Consider the following 22,900-nt stretch of genomic DNA (forward strand, 5'->3'; position numbering starts at 1 on the left):
AAGAGGGAGGCCCAACCAAATCCTGGGACGCTGGCATCTCACCAGTGCGGGCTCATTGGGCCGGGGGCAACAGAGGCCGCTTACCTGGGCCTCACTCCCTAACCTGCCTGATTTGTAAAAGGCGCGTTGGATTGCCACCTGCAGCCATCCATGAAGAACCAGTCCGGGAGAGCCGCTTGCTAAAAGTCTACCCAATCCGCGGTTCACTGCCAGGAGCGCCTGGAGGAGGAAGCGGGCAGGCTGGGGGGGGGGGTCCACACTGCGGGGAGGGAGGGTGGCTGAGGCCAAGCACTCCCTAGGAATTTGCACACTCCGCCGACTGAGGAGGCCGGGATCAGGCACACAGGAGTGAGAGCCTTGTTCCCCCACCAGACCACACCGCCACAGTGCCCCCAACAGCCCAGGTGGAAAGTTAAGATGTGGGAAGTGGTTTTCTCCTGGCTTTGAAAGTAAGCCTTCTGGAATCATCCATCAGGGATGGATGTGTTCATTTTACTGTGTGTCGAAGTAATCAAGAATAAAAAAAGCAACTGTGAAGTAGGGTGTCCCGTGTGGGGGCGCACTCGCTGATGTGCGCGGGTCGCCAGGTGAGCAAACAGCTGCTAACCAGGACCCGCCGGGCAGTGGGTTCCAGCGGTGCTCACTGCAAAACCCACTCAACTTTTGTATTTTGATAAGATGTTGGAAAAATAGCAACACTTTCCCCACCCCCGAGTCCCCTGCAGCCAGCCAGGATTTCTCTCCTTCGAAATAATTTCCAAGTCAGTTTATTTTTTTAAGTGAGACAAGAAACGAAAAGAAAATAGAGAGAAGAGAGAGGGCAAGAAAGAATATGTTGAAGAAAGGATCCACGGGATAAAACCGCAATAACACTTTAATATAGATCTGTGGAACTCTGGCTCTTGTCACCAGAACACACATTTATAAGCCATAAATAAAGCACGCAGGGACCATAAATTAATCAGACGGAGACCTGGATTCCACTGTGTCAAGAATGAGAAAGCAGTTTTTTCTTTTTCGTGGTCATTTACAGCAGACCCTTACATTATTCTTCCCCTCTTTTTAAAACAATAGTACAACCCTCTGGTTCTCTGTTCAAACTACATGGTTTTACACCGAGTCACTCACAAAAAAAAGTTTCTTCTTTTTTTTTTAAGTAAGACTTCCTGCAACAGCAGCAAAGGAGAACAACAACGAGGAGGACAGAGTCTGCAGGTGCTTAAAGAAGCGGGAGTCTGCACAGTAGTGGAACTAGGAGGCTCCCCCACCCAGGCTGGACGTCACCGCGTCCCCCCTCTGCCTGGAACTCTACTCTGTTCGGGAGGGAAGGGCTGCAGAGGGCGAGGGGAGACTGCGGCTTGGGGGTGGAGGTGTCATGGATTTCTTCTTCTGCACACCTCCCAACACCACTCCCCCAGAGTCTTGCCTGGGCTCACACACACACTCTCTGTCTCTCTCTCTGTCTCTCTCTGTCTCTGGTCCTAGTCCAGGCCGCTGGAGCTAGCCGGGCCTGAAGCCGGCTTCTTAGGAGGAGTTCATAATGGGCCTGGAGTACACCCCCTGGTAGTAGGAGGTGTCTGCAGCCAGGGGCGAGGCGTCCAGGCCCGCTTTGTTCGTGACGGGGCCCATGGCCAGGCTCCCGGGCATGGGGGAGCCGTAGCCGGGGTAGTGCATGACCTGCTCGTAAGCCTTGAGGTCCATCTTATGGGGCTGGTGGTGGTGGTGGTGCTGCTGCTGCTCGGAGGACATGAGATTGTTGATGGAGAAGGGATGGTTGAAGGCGTAGTGGTGCTCGGGCTTGAGGTGGGCCTCGGGAGGAAGGCCGGGGTGGTGCGGCGGGCCCAGCAGGTGCGCGGCGGCCTGCTGCTGCGGCTGGGGCTGCCCGGGCGAGGGCGCGGGCTCCGAGGGGCTCAGCGCCGTGGCGGGCGTCCCCTTCAGCTCGCCCAGGCCCCCTCGCTTGTGCTCCTGGCACGGGGAGGCACTGGAGTGGGGCGACTCGGTGCCCGCCGGCGTCTCGGAGGCCGCCCCGGCCGCCTCCCCGAGCTGGGCCTGCGCGGCCTGGGTCCCGGCGCCCGCCTTCTTGCCGCCGGTGCCCGCGGCCTCCTTCAGCGCCAGCTGCTTCTCGCACTTGAAACGCTTCTGGCGGCGCAGGTAGCAGCCGTTCTCGAACATGTTGCCCGAGTCGGGGTGCAGGGTCCAGAAGGAGCCCTTGCCGGGCTTGTCGGGCGAGCGGGGCACTTTGAGAAAGCAGTCGTTGAAGGACAGCGAGTGGCGGATGGAGTTCTGCCAGCGCTGCTGGTTCTGCCGGTAGAAGGGGAAGAGGTCCATGATCCACTGGTATATCTCGCTCAGCGTGAGCATCTTGTTGGGGCTCTGCTGGATCGCCATGGTGATGAGCGAGATGTAGGAGTAGGGCGGCTTGGCGTGCGTGTAGCTGCGCCGGTAGGTCTTGGGGTCGCGCGCGCGGCTCAGGCCGCCCTGCCCGTACATGGGGCTCATGGAATTCATGTTGGCGTAGGGCGCCAGGCCGCCCATGGCCCCGGCCGCCTGCCCCCCGAGCGGGCTCAGGCTCGGGCTCAGGTGGGGCCCCATGCCGGGCACTCCGGCAGCGCCGGCCGAGCCGCCCATGCCCGCCATGGCGCCCGCGCCCGGGGACATGCCTGCCAGGGACGGGCTCATGCCGGCGCCCACGTACGAGGACATGTTCATGGAGCCCGCGCTCATGTTGCCCGAGCCGCTGCCCATGGCGGCCGCCGACACGCTCATGTAGGCGTTCATGCCGTTCATGCCCAGGCCGGAGTTCATGTTGCTCACGGAGGTGTAGCCCTGCGGACACAGCCCGGGAGGGAGGGAGGGAGGAGGGACAGCGTTAGCCCGGCGCAGCCGGCGCCCAGCCCTCCACCCGCGGGGCTGGACCCCGCCCGGCCCTAGGACGGGGATCCCTCGCGCCAGCGGCCAGGCGGGCGCCCCTCCCCGGGGAGCCCGGAGGCCACCGGACCCGACGTGGCCGGGGACACCCAGGGACCACCGGGGCACCCAGACGGGGCCCGGCCCGGAGGCCACCGGGGCACCCAGACAGGACCGGGGCACCCAGGAGCCACCTCAACACCCAGACGGGGCCGGGACACTCAGACGGACCGGGGCACCCATGGACCACCGGGGCACCCAGACGGGGGCCAGGGCACCCAGACGGGGCCGGGGCACCCACGGACCACCGGGGCACCCAGACAGGACCAGGGCACCCACAGACTACCGGGGCACCCAGACGGGGCCGGGGCACCCAGACGGGGCCGGGGCACCCACGGACTACCGGGGCACCCAGACGGGGCCGGGGCACCCACGGACCACCGGGGCACCCAGACTGGCCGGGGCACCCACGGACCACCGGGGCACCCGGGAGCCGCCACGACACCCGGACAGGGCCGGGGCGCCCAGGGGCCACCGGGGCACCCAGCCGGGGCCGGGGGCACCCAGGGGCCACTGCGACACCCAGACGCGCCCGGCCTCGCAGCAGCCCTCCCTCCCGGCGGGGCAGGGCGGCCCCGGGCGCGGCGGGCCGCGGGTGGGAAGGCGCCCCGCCGGGGCCCCGCAGCCCGAAACTCCCCGCGCCCCGTCCGCGGCCCGCCGCCCCCCACCCCGACCTCCCGCCCCTCCCCAGCCGCGCGGCCAAACACAGCTCTGTTAGGATAGTGCGGGGCTCGGCCACGGAGAGGATTTGGAGGCGCCGCAAGTCAATATTTGATCACAAAGTTAATATTATCTCAAGGCTAACAGTGTGTCGTATAAAAAAGAGACCCGGCGGCGGGGCGGGCGGGAGGCGCGGCGGGGCTCACCTCGGGCTCGGCGTAGTAGCCGCTCCAGTCGGACGCCTCGTGGCCTTCCATCTTCACGGCTCCCAGCATACTGGAAGCCGAGTGCATTGCAGTTTAAAATTTAACAGCCGCAGCCGCCGGCCGCCCCCACCCCCACCCTCTTAAAAACTCGGCGAGGCGCCGGCCCTCCCCGGCCGCGGGCCGCGGGCAGCGGGCAGCGGGCCGCGGGGTGCGGGGCAGGCCGGGCCGTCCGTGGCCACGCCGCCGCTGCCCGGCTGCCCGGCGCAGGCTGAGCTGGGCAGTGCCTCGCTGCCCCCGCGGCGGGAAGCCGGCGGCGCGGGTGGGGCGCAGGAGGAGGAGGAGGAGGCCGGGGGCGGACGGAGGAGGTGTGGACGGCGCGGCCGCGAGCCCCGCAGTGACGTGGGCGGCCGGTGATATAGCGCGGCGCGCCGGCGCGGCCTCCAATCCCCAGACCCGGGCAGCCCATTTGAATAATCAGCTCACACCTAGGTGCGCGGGCCGGCGCCCGCACCTGCCCCTGCGCCCGCCCGCGCCCGGCCCGGCCCGGACGGCACCCTGCGCCCCGGGGAGGGGCCCGGGGAGCGCGCCCCCCGCCCGCCGCGGCCCAGGCCCGCGGGCCACCGAGGGACTGGGCTAAACCCGGGCACCTCGCTCCCGCCCGGCGCACTCACTTCCCCCATCAAACCCAGAAGCAGGTGGCCGCCCTTTTGCAAAGCGCTGCGGCCTCTAGAAAGACCGTGCGCGCACCTCTAGCCGGACCCCGCGCTGCTGGGGAGGCCCCTGCCCGGCACAGGCTGGCCCCAGCGGTCCTGGACGGCGCGCCGCGCTCGGGCCGGCCACCCCGGCCACCGGCCACCCCGGCCACCGGCCACCGGCCACCCGCCCCGCGCTCCGCCTCCTGCCGGCGCCGCCCTCCTCCCCCGGGCTGCGTCTCTGACATTCAGGCCGGCGCGGTTCAAGGGTACTTTTCAGTCTCGACCACGGTGCCCGCAGCCTTTCGTAACTAAAAACAAACAGGCCGGAGGTGGAGGGCGAGGCGGGAGCGGGAGGAACAGGCCGATCGATACCCGGGCTGTGGAGCCGCCGGGATGGGCTCTGGGGGCTGTTTTTATAAAAATCAGGAACCTCCTTGTGACCTCCCCTTCAGCCCGCGGTGCAGAAATTGTTGGTTGCTCCTCAGTAAGGCCAGGGCCTGGGGTGGGGGGTTTGCAGGTATTAGTAGGAAAGCCTTCTTGTTGTTCTGAAGCTGGCTGGATCCAGCCCTGTGTGCGCCCACTCTGAGAGGGGAAAAACAGGCCTCCTGTCTAGAATCCGCAGTGAGGGGTGCAGAGGAAAGGTGCCCCCCACCCCGGGGTTGCCGAGGTTCACACAGCCAGGGCTAGGCTGGAAGGTGAGCGCACTGGATGGGAGCCGCCTCCCAGCTGCAGGCCTCTGGGACTCGCAGGGTTTGGGGCCCAGCAGCCCTTGATAGTGCCATCCCTTGGCAAGGCGTGCCAGAGTGGGGTCCCAGAAGCCAAGGCCCGCGTTAAGCTGAAGCGGCATACCCCAGCCTGGAGTGCCCAGGTCTCCCAGCAGGGGCAGGCTGGCAGGGTCGGTTTGCAGAAGGCGGCCTGAGCCTGGTGGAGGTGTTCACAGGGGGGCCAGGATACGGGACAGGTCCCCAGCATCCTTCCAGCGGGATGGCGCGCCCCAGCCATGCCGGGGAACGATTTCTGGTTCTAGCAAAGGCTGGGGGGGGGGGACAAAACACAGAATATATTTGGAGCACTGGAGCAGAATCTCCCCTCTCTCTCTCCCTCTCTCTCCTTCCCCAGACACAGTCAACCCAGTCTTTCTCCTGTGGGACACAAAGTCCTAAACAGAAAGACACAAGAAACAACGACCAAGCAGTTTTCTGGTGTGTATTGACTTGAGAACACCCCCCTAAGTGTGTGTGTGTGTGTGTGGGGGGGGGTCCCAGCGTGCATGTGACTTTGGGTGTGGGGCCCAGGCCTGGTTGGGAGCCTGGTCCTAGAAGATTCTGCACGTGGACGCGAAGGGTGGATGGACGCTGGGCGAGGAGGCCCGGGAGCCTCCCCCCAGCCCAGCTCCCACCGGGCCCCGGATCCCGACAACCGAGCGCTGGGCCTCGGCTTCCACAGTGACGGGGCGCCCCCTGTCGGCCGCCGGCCCGCGGTCCGCCCCGCAGCGCCATCGCCGGGCCCCCACCAGGCCCCTTTGGCCTGCGCTCTCCAGTACCCCGCCTGGATGGCGGGCGGCTGGGGTTCTGCATTTTGGAGACCCGGGCACCCGAGGCAAGCCCAAACCCGCCTTCCCCAGCCAGCCCCCGAGCTTCCTGGAGCCCTAAAGGTTTGTCCAGAGCTGGGAAGCTCCCCTCTGGAAGGTTGTAGATGGCCCCAGGTGGGTTGCTTTTTTCCCTGGGCTATAAACAGGTGTCTGCTCACCCCCCTTCCTTTAACCCTGTCCTGGGGCCCAGGCCTACACAGCTGCCCTTGGCCCGCTTCCTCTCCTTTATTTTATTATTTATTTATTTAGGGTATTTTTGGAGTACTGGGGATGGAACCCAGGGGCATTCTACCTCCAAGCTACACCCCCAGCCCCTGTATTTATTCTGTATTTTGAAACAGGGTCTTACTGAGTTGCAAAGGGCCATCCGCCAAACGGGACCCTCCGCTTCAGCCTCCAAAATGCTGGGATTACAAGAGTGCACCACCATGTCCTTTCCTACATTGTCCTGGGGATTGAACTCTGGGGGTGTTCTACCTCTGAGCTACACTCCTAAGGCCGTTTTATTCTTCTTATTATATTTTGTTTTGAAACAGACTCACTAAATTGCCGAGGCTGGCCTTGAACCTGCAATCGTCCTGTCTCAGCCTCTCAAGTACTGGGATTACAGACGTGCACCGCCACCAAATCGTGTTTATTCTGGTGGTGGCCGATGGGAAAAGGGGCTTATGACCTGGGCTCAAATCTGGACGACTTCTGCTTTCCCTAGGAAGAGATACCATGACCCCCTGGCCCTTCAGCAAAACTTCGCCCCAGAGAAGCTAGCTGAAGGAAATCAATAAACAGAATTCAACCACCTTAAGCCATAACCCATAAAATACCAAAGTAAGAAAATAAAATAAAGCCCTACCCAGCAGATCAATACTCCAGCTGGCAAAGCCCTTCAGATAATAAATATCCAGCCAAGGCTTTGCTTGGTTTCCCAGTCTTTTTGGGGATTACCCCACAGGTCTGTAGGTGAGATGAGGGAGAAGAGGGGAATCGAGACTTCACGTCTTATGAAAGGAGACATCTTACTACCCAACAAGCGTTTGCTGGTAGGCATCAGATGCCCACACACCCTCCAATTCACAGAGTGGAATTCTCTGGTTGAATCCTCGCTATCAATGCTGAAAAGGTGTCCGGTGTGTCAACATTTCACTTTCTGTAGGTGGGTTATTCTGGAATTTATTTTTTATTTTCATTTTTTTTTTCAGTACTAGGGATGGAACCCAGGGGCATTCTACCTCCAAGCTACACCCCCAGTCCTATTTTTTATTCCTTATTTTGAAACAGGGTCTCACTGAGTTGCAAAGGGCCTCACCAAGTAGCTGAGGCTGGCTGTGAACCACAGTCCTCCTGCCTCAGCCCCCCAAATGCTAGGATTACAGGTGTGCACCACCACGTCTGGCTCGAAATTTATTTATTTTTTAAAATAACCAGACCATTAGAGTTTGTCTCCTTGGCGCTGGGCAAGCCTTCAAATCCCCTCGAGCTGGGGCCCATCGTTTGCGGAGGGTCAGAACACAGGTTGTTTCTGAGGAGGACGATTGGCTAAGGACACCTCCTGGAAGGCCATTTCCTCGAGGGCATGAAGAAAGCATTCAGGGTTGCCACCTCTGCGAACGCCCATTTTAAGTTTAATAAACCCCATCTACCTCACCTGTACAAGACTGGGGATAAGAAGGGGCACAAGTGACAAATGAGGAAGTAAAGTAAATCAGTGTTTACCACCCTGACCAGGCTGGAGTGCATCTCACTGGCAGAGCGCAGTGCTTAGGTGAGTGACACCCTGGGTTCAATTCCTAGCACCAAACCCAACAAACCCAGCAACGCCAAACACACATATGCACACACATATGCACGTACGCACATGCACGCACACGCGCGTGCACACACACAAGCACACATACCTGCATGCCCACGCGTGCATGCCCATGCGTGCACACACATGCAGGCACACGTGTGCACACACATGCATGCACACACGTGCACACACACGAGTGCACACATGCACGCCCACGTGCACGCACACACACGTGCACACACACACACACACACACACACACACACACACCCTGAGGTAGGAGAATGCCCTCTGCTCCCCATTTCTCTGCGGCGTGGCTGTCTCCTCTTTGTGCCATGACTGTTTTATTATTACATTTGCTTTTATTCTTTTCGGGAAGATGTGTAATAAGGGTTTTAGCGCTCATATTAAGGTAACTTTGGCAAAATAACTAAACAAATATTCAGGTGGTTCTCATTCTTCAAAGATCACAGAAGCCACATCCAAACGGATGAAGCTTTTGAGTTCTGAAAGAAAAAAACGAATATTATTTTTCCTACTGGTATCAGGGAACAGACTTGTTCTTCTTGGCGTTGGGAGAGGAAGAGAAGACATACTCATGGCCACCCCGATGGTGACTCGAGCGTGGTCTCCTTCCGCCGGGTGGAGAGGAGAACTCAACCATCTGGGCCGAGGTTGGAGTGGTCTGGACACTGATCTCGTACACCTGTAGAATCTGGCTGTCGTTTGGAAGGATGGGTCAGGGTTAAAGATCTTCCTTGCTTGTTTATTTATTTATTGTCGTACTGGGGGTTAAGCCCAGGGGCATTCTACCTACTTTTTGGTTTCAGAAACAGAATCTAGATAAGTTGCTGAGGACCTTGTTAAAGTGTGGAGGCTGGCCTTGAACCCGTGATTCTCCTGTGTCAGCCTCTCAAGTGCTGGGATTACAGATATGCACTACCACGCCCAAGGAATGCTCAACTTTTACGGGCCATCTCAGTGGTTGCAGACTCCACTTCTGTCTGTAGTTTTGTACAGAAAGCCAGAGCTCTGGCTGGGTGTGGTGGTGCACACCTGTAATCCCAGTGCTTTGGAGGCTGAGACAGGAGGGCCACAGGTTGGAGATCAGTCCTAGCAACTTAGCAAGGCTCTTTTCCAAAAATAAGCTGGGCGTGGTGGTGCACACTTATAATCCCAGCATTTGGGAGGCTGAGACAGGAGGATCCTGGTTCACGGCCAGCCTCAGCTACTACTTAGTGAGGCCCTTTGTGACTCAGTGAGACCCTGTTTCAAAATAAAGAATAAAAAATAGGACTGGGTTGTAGCTCGGAGCTAGAATGCCCCTGGGTTCCTTCCCCAGTACCGTGAAAACAAACAAACAAAAAAACAAAAATAAAAAGGGCCGCTGGCGTAGCTCAGAGTCACAGTGCCTCTGGATCCAGTCACCAGCAACAAACGGAGGAAGGAAGGAGAAAGGAAGAAACGGAGAGAAAGGGGAAAGAAAGGAGAGAGGGAAGGAGCGAAGGGAGAGGAGAGAAAGGAAGAAAGGAAAGAAGAAAGAAAAAAGTCTTCTGCCAGTTAGGGTTGGACAAATATTTCTGGTATATGTTTGAGATCCTGTCCACCATTCTTGTGTTTTTAGCGCATTTCTGGTATGCGGGACACTTATAACAGGTAATTAAAATAATTAGAAGAGATAAAAATAAAGAAACGGCAAGTTTTAGGAGCAATAATAACACGGCAAGGTGGAGGAGAACAAGCCCTTCTTTGAGGGATGCTTAAATTAGGAGCATCTACATTCGTGGCCTCGCGAGCGGTTTCATACATCTGCGTGTTATTCTTGGGAGAAATCTCAGCGGTTGCTGCCAAAGAGGCAGGCAGTACACTTCATTAAGGCAAGAAGTCATGGAGAGGCACAGGCGGCCCGGAGAATCAGGCCCCAGCCGGCTAGCCTCACGCGCGTCACGAAGGAGCTGTGGCCGCATGACATCTCTGTGCTGCCGCTTCCGTACTTGACACACAAGCGCTTCCGATAGTTCTGCGATAGTTCTGAAAGGACCGGGCATCGCAGAGATGCTGAGATAAAAAGCCCCGCAGGTCTCGGGTTTTGAGTCTGCCGCTTAAGAGAGTGGTCAGCTTCATGTGTCCACCTCAGAGCAGCACAGGGCCCCTGTGAGCGCGCACGCGCGCGCACACACACACACACACACACACACACACACACACCCCTCCACGAACCTTGTCCTAATATTAGCAATAATAATGAAGGGGAGTTTGCATATGTTGGCCCATTTGGCAAATATGAGCAACCGCGAGGGCGTACTGCAACCCAGTGGTGGGAGGGACAGAGAGTCACCTTCTGTTTCTCTCTTTTATTCTCTTTCTTTTTTCTTCTGCCACAAATTTCAATCTCTGTTTTCAAGAGCCATGAATTTCCAAGTGTAAAGATCCCATTCCAAAGAGAAAGTCTACATCTTACCACTGAGAAATCATCTCTCTCCTGGCAAAGATGGACTACAAACCAGGGCGAGGGCTCCTCCCGCTTCTCCCCAGAATCAACGAGAAAACAGAGGGCTCCGTCCTCCAGCGGTGACCAAGATGTCAGTAGAACAGACCAGCCAGGCCGTAGCCAGACCGGGGAGCGCGGCAGCTCCGTCCTGGCCTACCCCCATCTCCAGTGTCTCCATGGACCAGTTTTCCATCAGCTAGATGCTGAGGAAGAAGGACAGAGGCGCTGCCGCTCTGCTCCGGAAGCTTGTCAAGTCCGGCACCCAGTGAACACGCAGTATTGGGGTGTTTTGAGACAAGCGCCCCCATTACATCCGTGCCAAGGATCTTTCCCAAGCAATCGAGAACTCGTGGGAAATACACACAATGGAATTCTACTCGGCAATAAAGAAGAACACGCCATTTGCAAGAAGATGGAAAGACCTGGAGAACATTATGTTACGTGAGATCAGCCAGGCACAGAAAGAGAAGGGACATATGTTTCCTCTAATATGCTCAAGCCAGGGAGTACTAGGGAGACCAGAGGGACTCCAGATAATGGAGGGGAAACCTCAGCAAAGCCAGAAAGAAGGGTCGAGGAGAAAGAAGGCTGAGGTTAATCAATGGAAACACTTCACTCCACTATGTATATGCGTGTGAATATAAATTCTTAACTGGACACTCAGTGTTGGGAGGGAGGGAAAAGGGGAGGGGGGCACCAAGTACTGCGTGAATATATGCCATTATCAACTGATCACCAATAAAGTGCACCAATAAAATATATATTCATATATATATATATATATATATATATATATATAATTCCAGAGGAAAAACCGTGGTGCTCCCAGAGGAAAACTGGCTTTGCAGGAGGGGAAGGGAATCCAGGGACTCACAGCTGCAGGGCCCCACTGAGCCTGGTCTAACTAGCCAGCCCCACACACGGGTATGCGCATCGGAATTCCCTGCAGAGCTTGGTGAGGGGCGGCTGGATTCCCAGGAGGAGCGAGGCCCTCCTGGCGGCCAGCTGGGGCAGCTGGTCTCTTAGGGCCCCTGTAAAAACTCAGCCCGGAAGGCCTGTGGTTCGCCAACCTGCAGTTCGTCCACACACAGAGGCCGGCCCTCAATGGCTGCCACTTCAGCGCGCCCACATCCCTCCCGGCTCTCCTGTCCCCAGACACCCGAGCCACCCCGTCACCTCTTAGGGCCCTTGGGCCCAAGGGAGGCAGAACTTGGCCGCAGCGACTGGGGACAGTGCTCCCTAGAACTTGGCCACCTGCGCCCCGCACCCCACAGCGCCCTGTGGCTCACCCCACACCCTCCTTCCCGCTGGTATTCTCCAGAGATGGGGCCGCCTCTGGAGAAAATGGCCAGAATGCTGAAGCCCTCAAACTGAAATCTCAGAGGAGGCAAGAATTAAACATTTCTGCCCCCGGCCCCGGGACTGAGGATTGAATCCAGGGACACTCTACCTCTGAGAATGTTCGTTTTAACTTTTCTACCCTTTTTATCTTGAAACAAGTTCTTGCTCCGTTGCGGAAGGTCTCGCTAAGCAGCTAGGGCTGACCTCGAACCTGTGACCTTCCCGTGTGAGTCTCCAAGCCCTGGCACTCCAAGGCGCCCCCACCCCGGGCCAGTCCTCTGCCCTCGGTCTATTTGCAGTACGTTCTCATTATTAGCAGCAACAAAGCCATCTTTCTTCTTGTGAAAATTTTGTTGTGGTGGTGGCACTAGGGATTGACCCCAGGAACATTCTACCTCTGAGGTCTATCCCCAGCCCTAGTTCTTATTTTTTATTTTGAAGCAGGGTCTCACTAAGCTGCGCAGTCTCACTCCGTGGCTGAAGCTGGCTGTGAACCTGCGGTCATCCTGTCTTAGCCGCCTAAGTGCGGGGATTACAAGAACACACCACCATGCCCGGCTTCCTGCGGGAATTGATTTTATTTTATTACTTTAGTTTTTATCATTGGTGCATTCTAGTCTCACGTCATAAGGAGACCTTGTTGACGGTGGCGTACATTCACACACTGCTTGGTGCCCCCTCCCCACTTTCCTCCCGCCCAATACGGAGCGTCCAGGTTAACAACATTCTATTCGCCTGTATACACACAGTCGTGGGAGCACTTCCACTGATGGACCTCAGCCTTCTTCCTCCCTGGCTCCACTGAGGACCCGTCCATTATCCGGAGTCCCTCTGGTATCCTTAATGCTCCCTAGTTCGAGCATACTAAAGAAAATATACGTCCCTTCTCTTTCTGTGCTTGGCCCACCTCACTTAACATTCTCCAGGTCTTGCTGAGGGATGACATCGATTTGTTCTCTTCATTGCTGAGTAGAATTCCATCGTGTGATAGCCCATACTTTTGCAATCCCTTCATATGTTGATGGAGACCCAAGCTGGTTCCGTACTTCGGTCACTGTGAGTTGTGCTGCTGTGAACGTGGGCATGCATATATTACTGCTATTTCTCTGGCTTCAGCCCCTTTGGAAAGATTCCCAGGAGTGGTATAGCCGGCTCGTATGCCCGTGGGGATCTAAAGACGGGTTTTCCTTCTGGAAAGAGCTGTTTCCTTCCTTGTAAGAACTGCTAAGAGGAAAGGAAATGCTTTTCCTGTGGGTAGACTCTTCTTACTTTCACCATTTTTACAAATGCACACGGAGAATTTTAGAATTTTAGGGCAATTACTTAAGTCTGTATATGATTTTTAAATTTTTTAAATTTTTTATTTTTTTGTACCGGGGATGAAACCCAGGAGCATTCTACTTCCGAGCTACACCTCCAGCCTTATTTTTTAGTCTTTGTTTTGAAACGGTCTCAGTGGGTGGCAAAGGACCTCACTAAGTAGCTGATGCTGTCCACAAACGGTAATCCTCCTGCCTCAGCCTCCCGAATGCAGGGATTACAAAGGTGCGCCACCGCGCCCTGCTCTCTGCTTTTAAAGCATCGTGGACTGGGGCTGGACCTGGGGAAGGAAAGACTCGTGAGGCTGCATTAAAAGCCTCATTCCTGGATGGAACTGTAAAGATAACACAAGCTTACTTTCCCATAGTCCCTTTCAGGGAACCCAGCGACTAAGTCACGCCCTGGGCCGCCCCTGGGCCTGCAGCCCTGGCTCTGGACGGTGGTACTTGCTTCAGTGCTGGGCACTGCTCCTTAGGACTGGCAGGAGAGGTCTGTGCCCCCAACCTCCAGCAGCTGAGCCAGTAAGTGTGAAGCCGAGAATTCCCTCTGCCCAGTTTTCAAAATAGAGTGCTAACTAGATGCTAATGGCCAGGAGGAAGGGGGGGGGTGAGCTGGCGGCCCCCCTGTGGGAGCCCAAGTCTCACCTGACACCTGCTCCCCTCACTCAGGCTCAGGTACTAGAAGGAGGTGGATTTCTCTCTGTTTCCCTGGTTTCTGCCACTCTTCTCTCTGGAAATCCAGAAGCTCTGCTTCATGGTCCTCTTCCCGAGAGGTTTTCCTTCCATCCCCGAACAGAGAGGTGTTCTGGTAGGGGGATGTTCTCATCAGACTTAATGGCTCACAGGCCTTTCTCAGGGGCACCAGCCGGGGACAGATGCTAATGGCTTGTCTCTGCTACCCAGCCCTTCTTTATTTTATTTTATTTTTTTATTTTTTGGAACTGAGGATTAAAGCCAGGGGTATTCTACAGCAGAGCTGCACCCCAGACCCTTTCCTTTATTTATTTTTTTACTTTGAAGCAGAGTCTTGCTAAGTGGCCGAGGCTGGCCTTGAACTTGTAAACCCCTGTGACACACGCACACACACACACACACACACACACACACACACACACACACACCACTAAACAAAATAAAATAAAGCCTGTTATTTTATGTCTGTGGTGCTGCAGATTGGACCAGGGCCTCGTGTGTGCCAGGCAAGCGCTCTGCCACTGAGCAACCCCCCAGCCCCGTAAGCATCTCATGAGCAGAATATGCTCAGTCAACTCTAGGATCTGCAATCGTCAACCCCGAATCTCTCACCGCGTAGGAGCCTTGACGCTCACGCAACCAGCCCAGTGATAATGTGCCCGGTGGCTGGGAGTGCGGGGGGTGGGAGAGGACCCCGCTTTTTACTTTATAACTGCCTTTTTTTTAATAGTTGTCCCTGCTTTTCCATGAAGCCATTTTAAACAAACAAACACGGAGAGTGTGGTGTCTCCCACTGCCCAGCTGCCGTGCTGCGCATGGGCGGCCCTACTCCTTCACTGAAACATACTTGCCTGCATCTCGCTTTAGGGGAAATAAGCAAGTCCTCTCCCTGGAGACACACAGTCCTTATGTGTAGGAAGAGAAATCAAATTGGAAACACCCAGAGGCTGTGGGTGGAGAAGTTAGGTAGGAAAAAGAAACCCCTAGGAATTAATAAATCATTTTTTTTCTTCTTTTTGTGGTGCTAGGGATGGAACCCAGGAACATTCTACCTCCAAGCCACATTCCCAGCACTATTTTTTTTAAACAGGGTCTCAATAAGTTGCTGAGGGTCTAGCTAAGTTACTGAGTTGGCCTCAAACCTACGATCTTCCTGTCTCAGCCTCACAAGTACTGGCCTTACAGTCGTGCACCACCGCGCCCGACTTGACCTGAAATTTTTTTTTAAAGGCAGAGGATGTCACGTGGCAAACTAACCAGCTAGTACTTAAATTGCTGTGGTCTTAATTTTGTCTGGTCCTCAGGATGTGAAAAGATTGAGAGGCAGGCCGTATGTGGTACCGCTTAATGAATATTTATGACTGCAGGAGAAATTAAATATGGCAAATGGCATAACTTTAAACAGCCTGTGGTTATGGGCAGCGGGACTCGCCGCTAGCCCAGGATCAGGACGTGCAAGTGCCCTGGGAAGCTGTGACTTCAGTTTCTCAATTTCCTCACTTTATTTTTCATGCTGGGTGAGACACCGATGCCAACGTCAGCAGCTCAGAGTGTTACAGACTCAGCCTCTCTGTCTTGTCTCTGTCTCTCTCTCTCTGCTAGAGATTGAACCCAGGGACATTTTCATGTCTGAGCCATAATTCCAGCCCTTTTTATCTTGAAGCAGGTTGTCTTTAAGTTACTAAGGGTCTATTCTGAGCCTCAAACCCGCTGTCCTCCTGTCTCCGGTGTGCACCGCCACGCCCAGCTACAGAGACTATTTCATTTTCATGTTCTGTAATAATAAAGGAAGACTTTCCTTTTTTACTGGAGCAAGGATCCAGGGACTGCCCGAGAGGCTGGCCTCGGAGTCATCTTCTGTGGCTCCCCGGTGGCATGTGCTGATTCACTGTGTGGCTGGATGATCTGGGTTCTCCCTTCTGTGAGCAGAGGGTTGGTAGGATAGCATCACTTCTTGCTAGGAGGAATCCACTTCTGTGCTAACAAATGTTTATTAACTGCAGGTGTGTATGTGTGTGTTTACGTGTGGCATGTGTGTGTAGTGCTGAAGACTGAACCCTGAGTTCAACCTCCAGTGCCAAAAAAGAAAAAGAAGAATATTGTCCCATCTCTTCTTGTCCTCTTTCCGAAGTCCAGTTGCGGAATATCCTTGAAGGGGAGCAGGGGGCGCGCCCCGCCCCTTCCTGCCGGCTTTCTGTCCTCTCAACAGTGTCTTGGCTTCCCCTTCGGTCCCTCTGGGAAGCCGCCCTCCACCCCAGTGTGATCAGGTGACCCCAGTCTACAAGAACCCTCCTTCACCCACTTTCCCAGAAGTGCCCTCAGCTGCCAGAGCCAAGATGGTGACTCCTGTCTCCTCTCCCACGACCAGTGCTGTGGACCCAGACCGGCCTGGGGGCCCTGCACTCAGATCTGTGTCAAGATGCACCCAACTTAAAACAATTAAAAATATTTTAAGAATCTACTTGGATTTATTGCAGATAACAGGGAAGGTGTGGTTATCTTAAGCTGACCAACGCGGCCACCCTTCCACCATAAAAACCGGAAGCCTTGCTCTTAGCGATGGACGCCTTCCCCTTTGCAAGGGACCGGGTTCGCTAATGAGTGGGGTGGAGGGTCCTACCATGAGCTTTGCTCCGTGCTTGGAAACGCAGAAGAAGTCAAGTTGGAGTGCCATGGAGCAGGTCTGCCCCACCGCCATTCAAGCTCAATCCCACTGAGGCCTCTGAGCCCAGATCATGCGCCCTGCCAGGGTGCGAGGGAGCGGCGGTACCCAAACACCAGCTCCTTTACTCGTCTACTGAAAGCCCTGCACGCTGAGTCAGAACATACCCGTGAGGACAGAGTGCCCACGGTGGGGAGTGGATGTACTCAGGACCCCCGTGCCATCTACCTCCCAGGTCTCCGTTTCTTAATGGTAAGGGTTCAGAGGCCTCATCCTCCCAGGCCTGGGCCCCTTAGTCAAAAAGCAAGGGCAATGATAAATGCCTTTTAATTGTCATAGGGTTCTAATGTGGCTTTGCTTTTATCCACAGACAGTGCCTTCAAGAATGGCTGATACAGCTGGGTGTGGTGGTGCACGCTTGCCATCCCAGTACTTGGGAGGCTGAAACAGGAGGACCACTTTTCAAGGCCAGCCTCAGCTACTTAGTGAGGCCTTCTGCAACCTAGTGAAACCTTTTTTCAAAATAAAGAATAAAAAATGGAGCTGGGGTGTAGCTCGGAAGTCAAAAGTTGAATGCCCTTGAGATCAACCCCCAGAAACACACACACACACACACACACACACACACACACACACACACACGAAGAATGGCTGATACAGAGGGGGAAACAAGAAGACCCACACATCCCCTCTCCAGCCCTCAAGATAGAGTCAATTCCCGAAGTCGAAGTCTCAGGTTCAGAGTGTGACTTGATACCGGGCGTGGTGGCGCACGCTTGTAATCCCTGCGCTTGGGAGGCGGAGACAGGAGGATCGCGCAGGTTCAAAACCAGCTGCACTGGCTTAAGAGACCCTGTTTCCAAACAAAAATGTAAAAGTAGGTCTGGGAGTGTAGCCCGGAGGTAGAAGGGCTTCCAGGAACCCCAGTACCACCAAAAAAAAAAAAACAAAAAAAAGAGTGTGAATCGCCGGCATGTGCCCAAATTCTATGCTGTCCCCACTTGTGGACCTATGAAATGAGCGACTTGGAAAGACGCCCCAGAATCCAGAAGCTCTGCTCTCCCACATTTGTGCAGAATCTAATGGTGAGGTCAGCGTGAGCCGGAGAGAGCGCAGCTGGAGACGGACGGGCAGCCTCCCGGAGCGGAAGCCTTCCAGCACCGCGCACCTCCGCCCCCGGTGCTAACATGTGGAGTGGCTGTGTTCCTGTCGAGTAGAAGGTAAGCGGCCGCTTTGCTCCTGGTTTCCTGGTGAGGCAATTCACCTGCTCAAAGGGGACTAAGGAGAATAAAATATTATCTTAGAAAATCCTCATACTACAGTCTGGATTTTCAAATCCTCTCCAACACTAAAAATTAAAGAGAAGAAGAGCCAGACTCGGGGAGAGTCCAGATCACAGAGGAAAGCCGTTACAACTCCGCTCTGAGCACGACCGTACGCACCCTTGTGCAGAACACCGGGACTGGGCTGATTCCCGCCGTGTGTGACAGGGGACAGCCCATTCTCAGGTTCATTCTCCAAAGTACTGATGGAATCTCTCCTGTCCCTGTCAGAACTCTCACTCCTCGGTCTCAGGTTTACTTTTAACCCACAGCCTTTGATTGGCTCCCCATGAGGTCAATGGGACCTTAAATCGGTCACAAGACCTTTCGGAATTTATCTGCAGATTCCGCCCTCTCTTTATTTTTTATCGCCATCCCATTAGCCTTTCCTGTAATTGAGTTTTATGTTCTAGACATTAATCATTTTGATTTTAAAACCAGATAACATCTGAAGGACTTTTTCCCATCCCCTAAGCTCCTTCAGGACAATACCAAGTAAAGCTTTACCTTGGCCTTCTGATTGAAAAAAAAAAAAAACATACACAATAACTTGAGATATGTTTCAGGTTTTATTATCTGAGCATAAAAAGCAAGGGCTGAGCCCCTGATTCATATTCTATTCCACAGGAGGCAGCCTTGCCGAAGGGATTTGCATGTTTAAAGGAGCGGTCAGAACAACCCACGTAATGAATTTTCTGGGGGTCTTAGCAGGAAAATAGCTGTTCATCCCCATCACGGATGCTTGAGCAGGCTGCGTTCTCCGGGCACTCTGATTGGACGCCTCCGGTCAGCAACAGCTAATCATAGGGCGTCAGAGCGGAGGCCTCCATCTTGCTTGGACTTGAGGGCAGGCGGGGCTGCGTTGAGTGCCAGGCGACTCGCAGGTGCACGGGTGTTGTGTGTGCGGTGTCAACAGATGGATGGCCAGGTTGTTTCCTTCCCTTAGACTTTTATTTTCTTTAATCAGGAAACACCTTCTTGTCTAGGGGTTGAAAACCCGGAGATAGTCATTTTCCCGATTTTACATAGAAATTGCAAACAGCGTCACTGTTTCTCAGAAAATATGCAGGAAACAGGGTCGGGAAGGGAGCCTTGGCCGCCAGCTTGGTAGAAACTTCTACAGTGAAGGGTTCCTTGGTCTGCGCAAAGACCACGGCATATGTCACAGACCTGGAGTAGCTACAGTTGAGTTTATTTAAAATTTTACAAGAGGAGGAGAAGGTCCAACAGTACTGCCTGTGGAAACCGCTGCTTCTCAAAGGGCTGAGAAAACTCCCCAGCTTTTCTTCAGCTGGGTCTTAGCTATCAGCACCACCTCCCTGCAACTGTGTCAACACGGGGGGCACCTCTGTTAGTCACGCCTTTGATGTCCCCCAGGGTCCTTCATCATCCGGCCAGGCATTCTTTCCCTTGGGGCTCTATCAGTGACTGTCCCTCCCGAGGCTTAGCGTGGAGCCCAGCAGGCGGTCTAGGACAAAGGCACTCCTCGGTTGAAGACAGAGATTGGTGGATGGTAGTGGCAGAGAGTCAAGACCTTGGTTGGAGACTCTGACTCTACTTATGAGCCCAGTAACAGAGGACAGTTTACTTAGCCCACTTCGAGCCTCAGTTTCCACATCTCAGTGATGTTAGTGATTGTCCCTCCTGCCCGATACCGTGGAGGTCGTGTTTGTAAAGCTCCCACTGTGGGCCCGCCACAGCCTCCGCCACTGTTGCTCACCACCTAGGAAAATACCACGAGACACACTCTCTCTCTCTCTCTCTCTCTCTCTCTCTCTCTCTCTCTCTCTCTCTCTCTCTCGTTCTCTCTCTCTGAATTGAGCCCTGGGCATTCTATCTGTGAGCTACACACCAGCTTTTTGATTTTTTATTTTGAAACAGGGTCTAGCTAAGTTGCTGATGGTTTTGCTAAGTTGCTGAGGCTGGCCTCAAACCTGCAGTCCTCCTAGCTCAGACTTCCAAGCCCTGGAACAGCAGGGACCCTCCATCATGCCTGGCTCCATTCCTTTGTATTTTTCTGTTTCTTTATTGTGGGGTGTAAAAACAGCTGGATGGGTTTTCCCAGGACTTAGATGTGATCCAAATATCTACCGCAGGCTGTGTGGCGCCCGAGGAGCCTGTGTGGGGCCTGGGGGGGGGGGCGACTGAGGCCCTGCCTCGTCTCCACGCTGCCCACCTGTGCGGCTCGTGCCTTCCCTTAATTTCAAAAGGACAAGCATGTGCCAAGAGTACCTTTCTTTTGAGGATGGTTAATACATCCTCCAGGAAAACTGGATCCTTAACTAGCTGCCATGTTGTTATTACCACCATCGTCATCTGGGGAAATCCCAATGTTTCACGTTGAGATATACCCTGGATGCATTTTGTCCTCTTGAAGTTATTTTAGGAAAGGCACGGGTGTGGAGAGGATTTGGCTGCTCCCGAGTGTGCGTGTGTGTGTGTGTGTGTGTGTGTGTGTGTGTGTGTGCGTGTGTGTGTGTGTGTGTGTGTGTGTGTGCATGTGTGTTTAGAAAGGCTCACCTCTGTCTGTGTGGACTAGGAGCAGACCTTGTTATTCTCCGCCCTGTGTCACATTCTTTTCCACCCTCTCCACTGTGGCAGTGAATCCAGGAGGAAAGGTCGGGGCTTTGGTAGATGGCTGCCTCTCGGTGCTCAGCCCTCATTTGTAATTCTTATTAGAAGGCAGGCGTGATTCAGAACGTCTAGAGTGGGTGGGCGGGGAAACTGAGGTCTGCGTATCTGACAGCCTCCTAGGTGACCAACTCTACCACCGTGGGGCCATTCTTAGCGTGGCCAAGGCCAAGAACGAAGACGCCACAGACTCGCCGAGGTCACTTGATGCTTTCCTCTGGAGCCCACAGCAAGGAAACAATTTTGAAATCAGTTTTAGGAGAAGGAGAACAACTTCTATGTTCCCAAATCTGCCTTTACAGACTAAGACTCAGGCCTCACAGCCTCAGACCCTGCTACGGTTTGGGCTCAGCAGGCCCCCGACAAGGCTCGTGTGTGGTGAACATGTCCCAGTGCATTTCTATCCAGAGGTGAAACCATCTCTGATCTCATCAGCAAGGGCTCAGCACTGTCAGTGGATTTATTGGGTGGTGATTTTGCAGGTGGCACATGGCTGGAGAAGGTAGTTAGCGAGGAGCGTGGCACTGGAGACTCTACCTGCCCCTGGATGCTGTCTGTCTGTCTGTCTTTGCCTCTTGGCCACCACTGAGTTGGGCTCAGCTGTCCTCTGCCACCCCGTGCTGCCATGCTGTTGGCCTTGGAACCAGCCGACCATGGACTGTACCTCTGAAACCGTGAGCCAAGTAAGCTTCTTCTCTGTGTCGCTAATGCCAGGGATTTTGGCTCCCGCGACGGAACAGCTGCCTGCTATCCACCTGAAGCCTTTACCCTGACGGGAGCCTATGGGATCGGTCAAAACACTATTGCCCAGCAAATAAGAAGTAGGCGGGGAAAGGCCCCTGATTCTTGAGAGGGGGCATAGTAATAAGTGGAGGCCTGGCTCTTCTCCCTAAGGGACAAATCCCAGGAAGGAGGAAGGGGATGGGGCTCCGAGGATCTGACGCTTTGCTCCTCTTTGCCGCCCTAGACCCGGCACGGCAGGAGGCTGTGAAAGCAGGAGGGGTGGGTTCTAAATGGAGGCCTGGCTGCCTGGTGGGAAGCACACTCTGGAGGGATGGGGGAACTATTTTAAGCCCAGAAGTCACACAATGACAAAGTGGTAGGCCAGTCTAGCCCGCTAGCAACCCCTGAGACCAAGGGCAGGTGGGTCCCAGGCCCTGGAGAACAGCGGGCATTGCGTGAGTTGGGAGGAGGGTCCAGGAGCCACGCAGGGGGCTCGGGATCCCACAACCTCCTGTTGCTTCTTCCTATTTTTTTTTTCTTTTTTTGCTTGCGGTACTGGGGATGGAACCCAGAGGTATTCTAACTCCAAGCTTCTCCCTCAGCCCTATTTTTTATTCTTAATTTTGAAACAGGGTCTCACTGAGTTGCAGAGGGCCTCACTAAGTAGCTGAGACTGTCCGTGAACCTCAATCCTCCTGTCTCAAACTCCCAAGCACTGGGATTACAAGTGTGGCCACCACGCCTGGCTCTTCCTCCCTATTTATAGAAAAGCTAGGTATTTCTACAGCGCCTGGTGCCTTCCTTGAGCTGCTCTGTGCTGACTGGGAAGAAGGCCTACATGGTTGGCCTTTACTCTGCCTTTTGGTCCTAGAAATTGAATGGGGGGTGTTCTACCTCAGAGACACACTCCCAGCCCATTTTGTTTTTACTTTTATAGCAGGGTCTTGCTAAGTTGCTGAGGGCCTCCCTAAGTGGCCAAGGCTGGCCTCCTCTCCTCTCAGTCTCCAAGCTGGCCTTGGCCTTTCCTGAGCTGGCTGGGATGAGCCCCCTGGTTCTGCTGAATGAGAATCCTTAGCACTTACATTAGGTCTCAGCTTCAGACAGCCGCTCTTGAGAATCCAGACAGTGTGGTGTTGTGAGGAGGAAACAAGTGGGCCCTGGGGGTCACAACCTGCTGCTTCTTGACAGCCTTGGCCCGGCGCGGTGCAGTGTGAGGCGGGGTGGGCCATCCGAACTGGCCCCGCAACTCTCTATCTTCCCACTGGCTGAAGTTTCACCCACAGAGTTCATGCCTTTGGTATCGTGGCCCTTGAAAGGTGAGCGCCCAGCGGGGCGCGGTGGCCCCCGCCTGTCACCTGCTACTTGGGTGGATTACAGGACAGGAGGTTCAAGTCCAGCTGTCCATTGCCAGCTCTCAAGTGGACCCGTGCTTGCTGTACTGCCTGGCTTAGAGGGTCTCGCAGAACGCGGTCTTGCCTGCCTTGAATTTCTCTGTTCTTTACTATTTACTCTTCATTTTCCCGTCTTTTGCTAAAAAAAGAAATGTATTTTTTCACAGTCCTTTTCTTGCTTTTTTCCTTGTTCCTTTCTTTCTTTCTTTCTTTCTTTCTCTCTCTCTCTCTTTCTTTCTTTCTTTCTTTCTTTCTTTCTTTCTTTCTTTCTTTCTTTCTTTCTTTGTACTGGGGATTGAACCCAGTGGCATTCTACCTCTGAGCTACACCCCCAGCCCTTTATATTTATGTTTTAAATATTGAAATAGTGTCTCTCTAAATTGGGAGGCTAGCCTCAGAACCTGCGATCCTCCTGCCTCAGC

General features: G+C 54.7%; 1 protein-coding gene across 1 annotated transcript; it reads right to left on the bottom strand.

The window, feature by feature from the left end:
- Positions 1-1,524: 1,524 nt before the first annotated feature.
- FOXA2 (forkhead box A2) lies at positions 1,525-3,920 on the bottom strand (the record flags this gene model as incomplete). Its single annotated transcript, XM_080716131.1, has 2 exons — positions 1,525-2,826; positions 3,834-3,920. The coding sequence occupies 2 exons, from the start codon at positions 3,918-3,920 to the stop codon at positions 1,525-1,527; spliced, it is 1,389 nt and encodes a 462-aa protein (XP_080572257.1).
- Between the last annotated feature and the right edge of the window lie 18,980 nt (positions 3,921-22,900).

The sequence above is a fragment of the Muscardinus avellanarius genome (assembly GCF_963383645.1).
Source record: "Muscardinus avellanarius genome assembly, chromosome: 19".
In the NCBI taxonomy this organism is placed as follows: Eukaryota; Metazoa; Chordata; class Mammalia; order Rodentia; family Gliridae; genus Muscardinus; species Muscardinus avellanarius.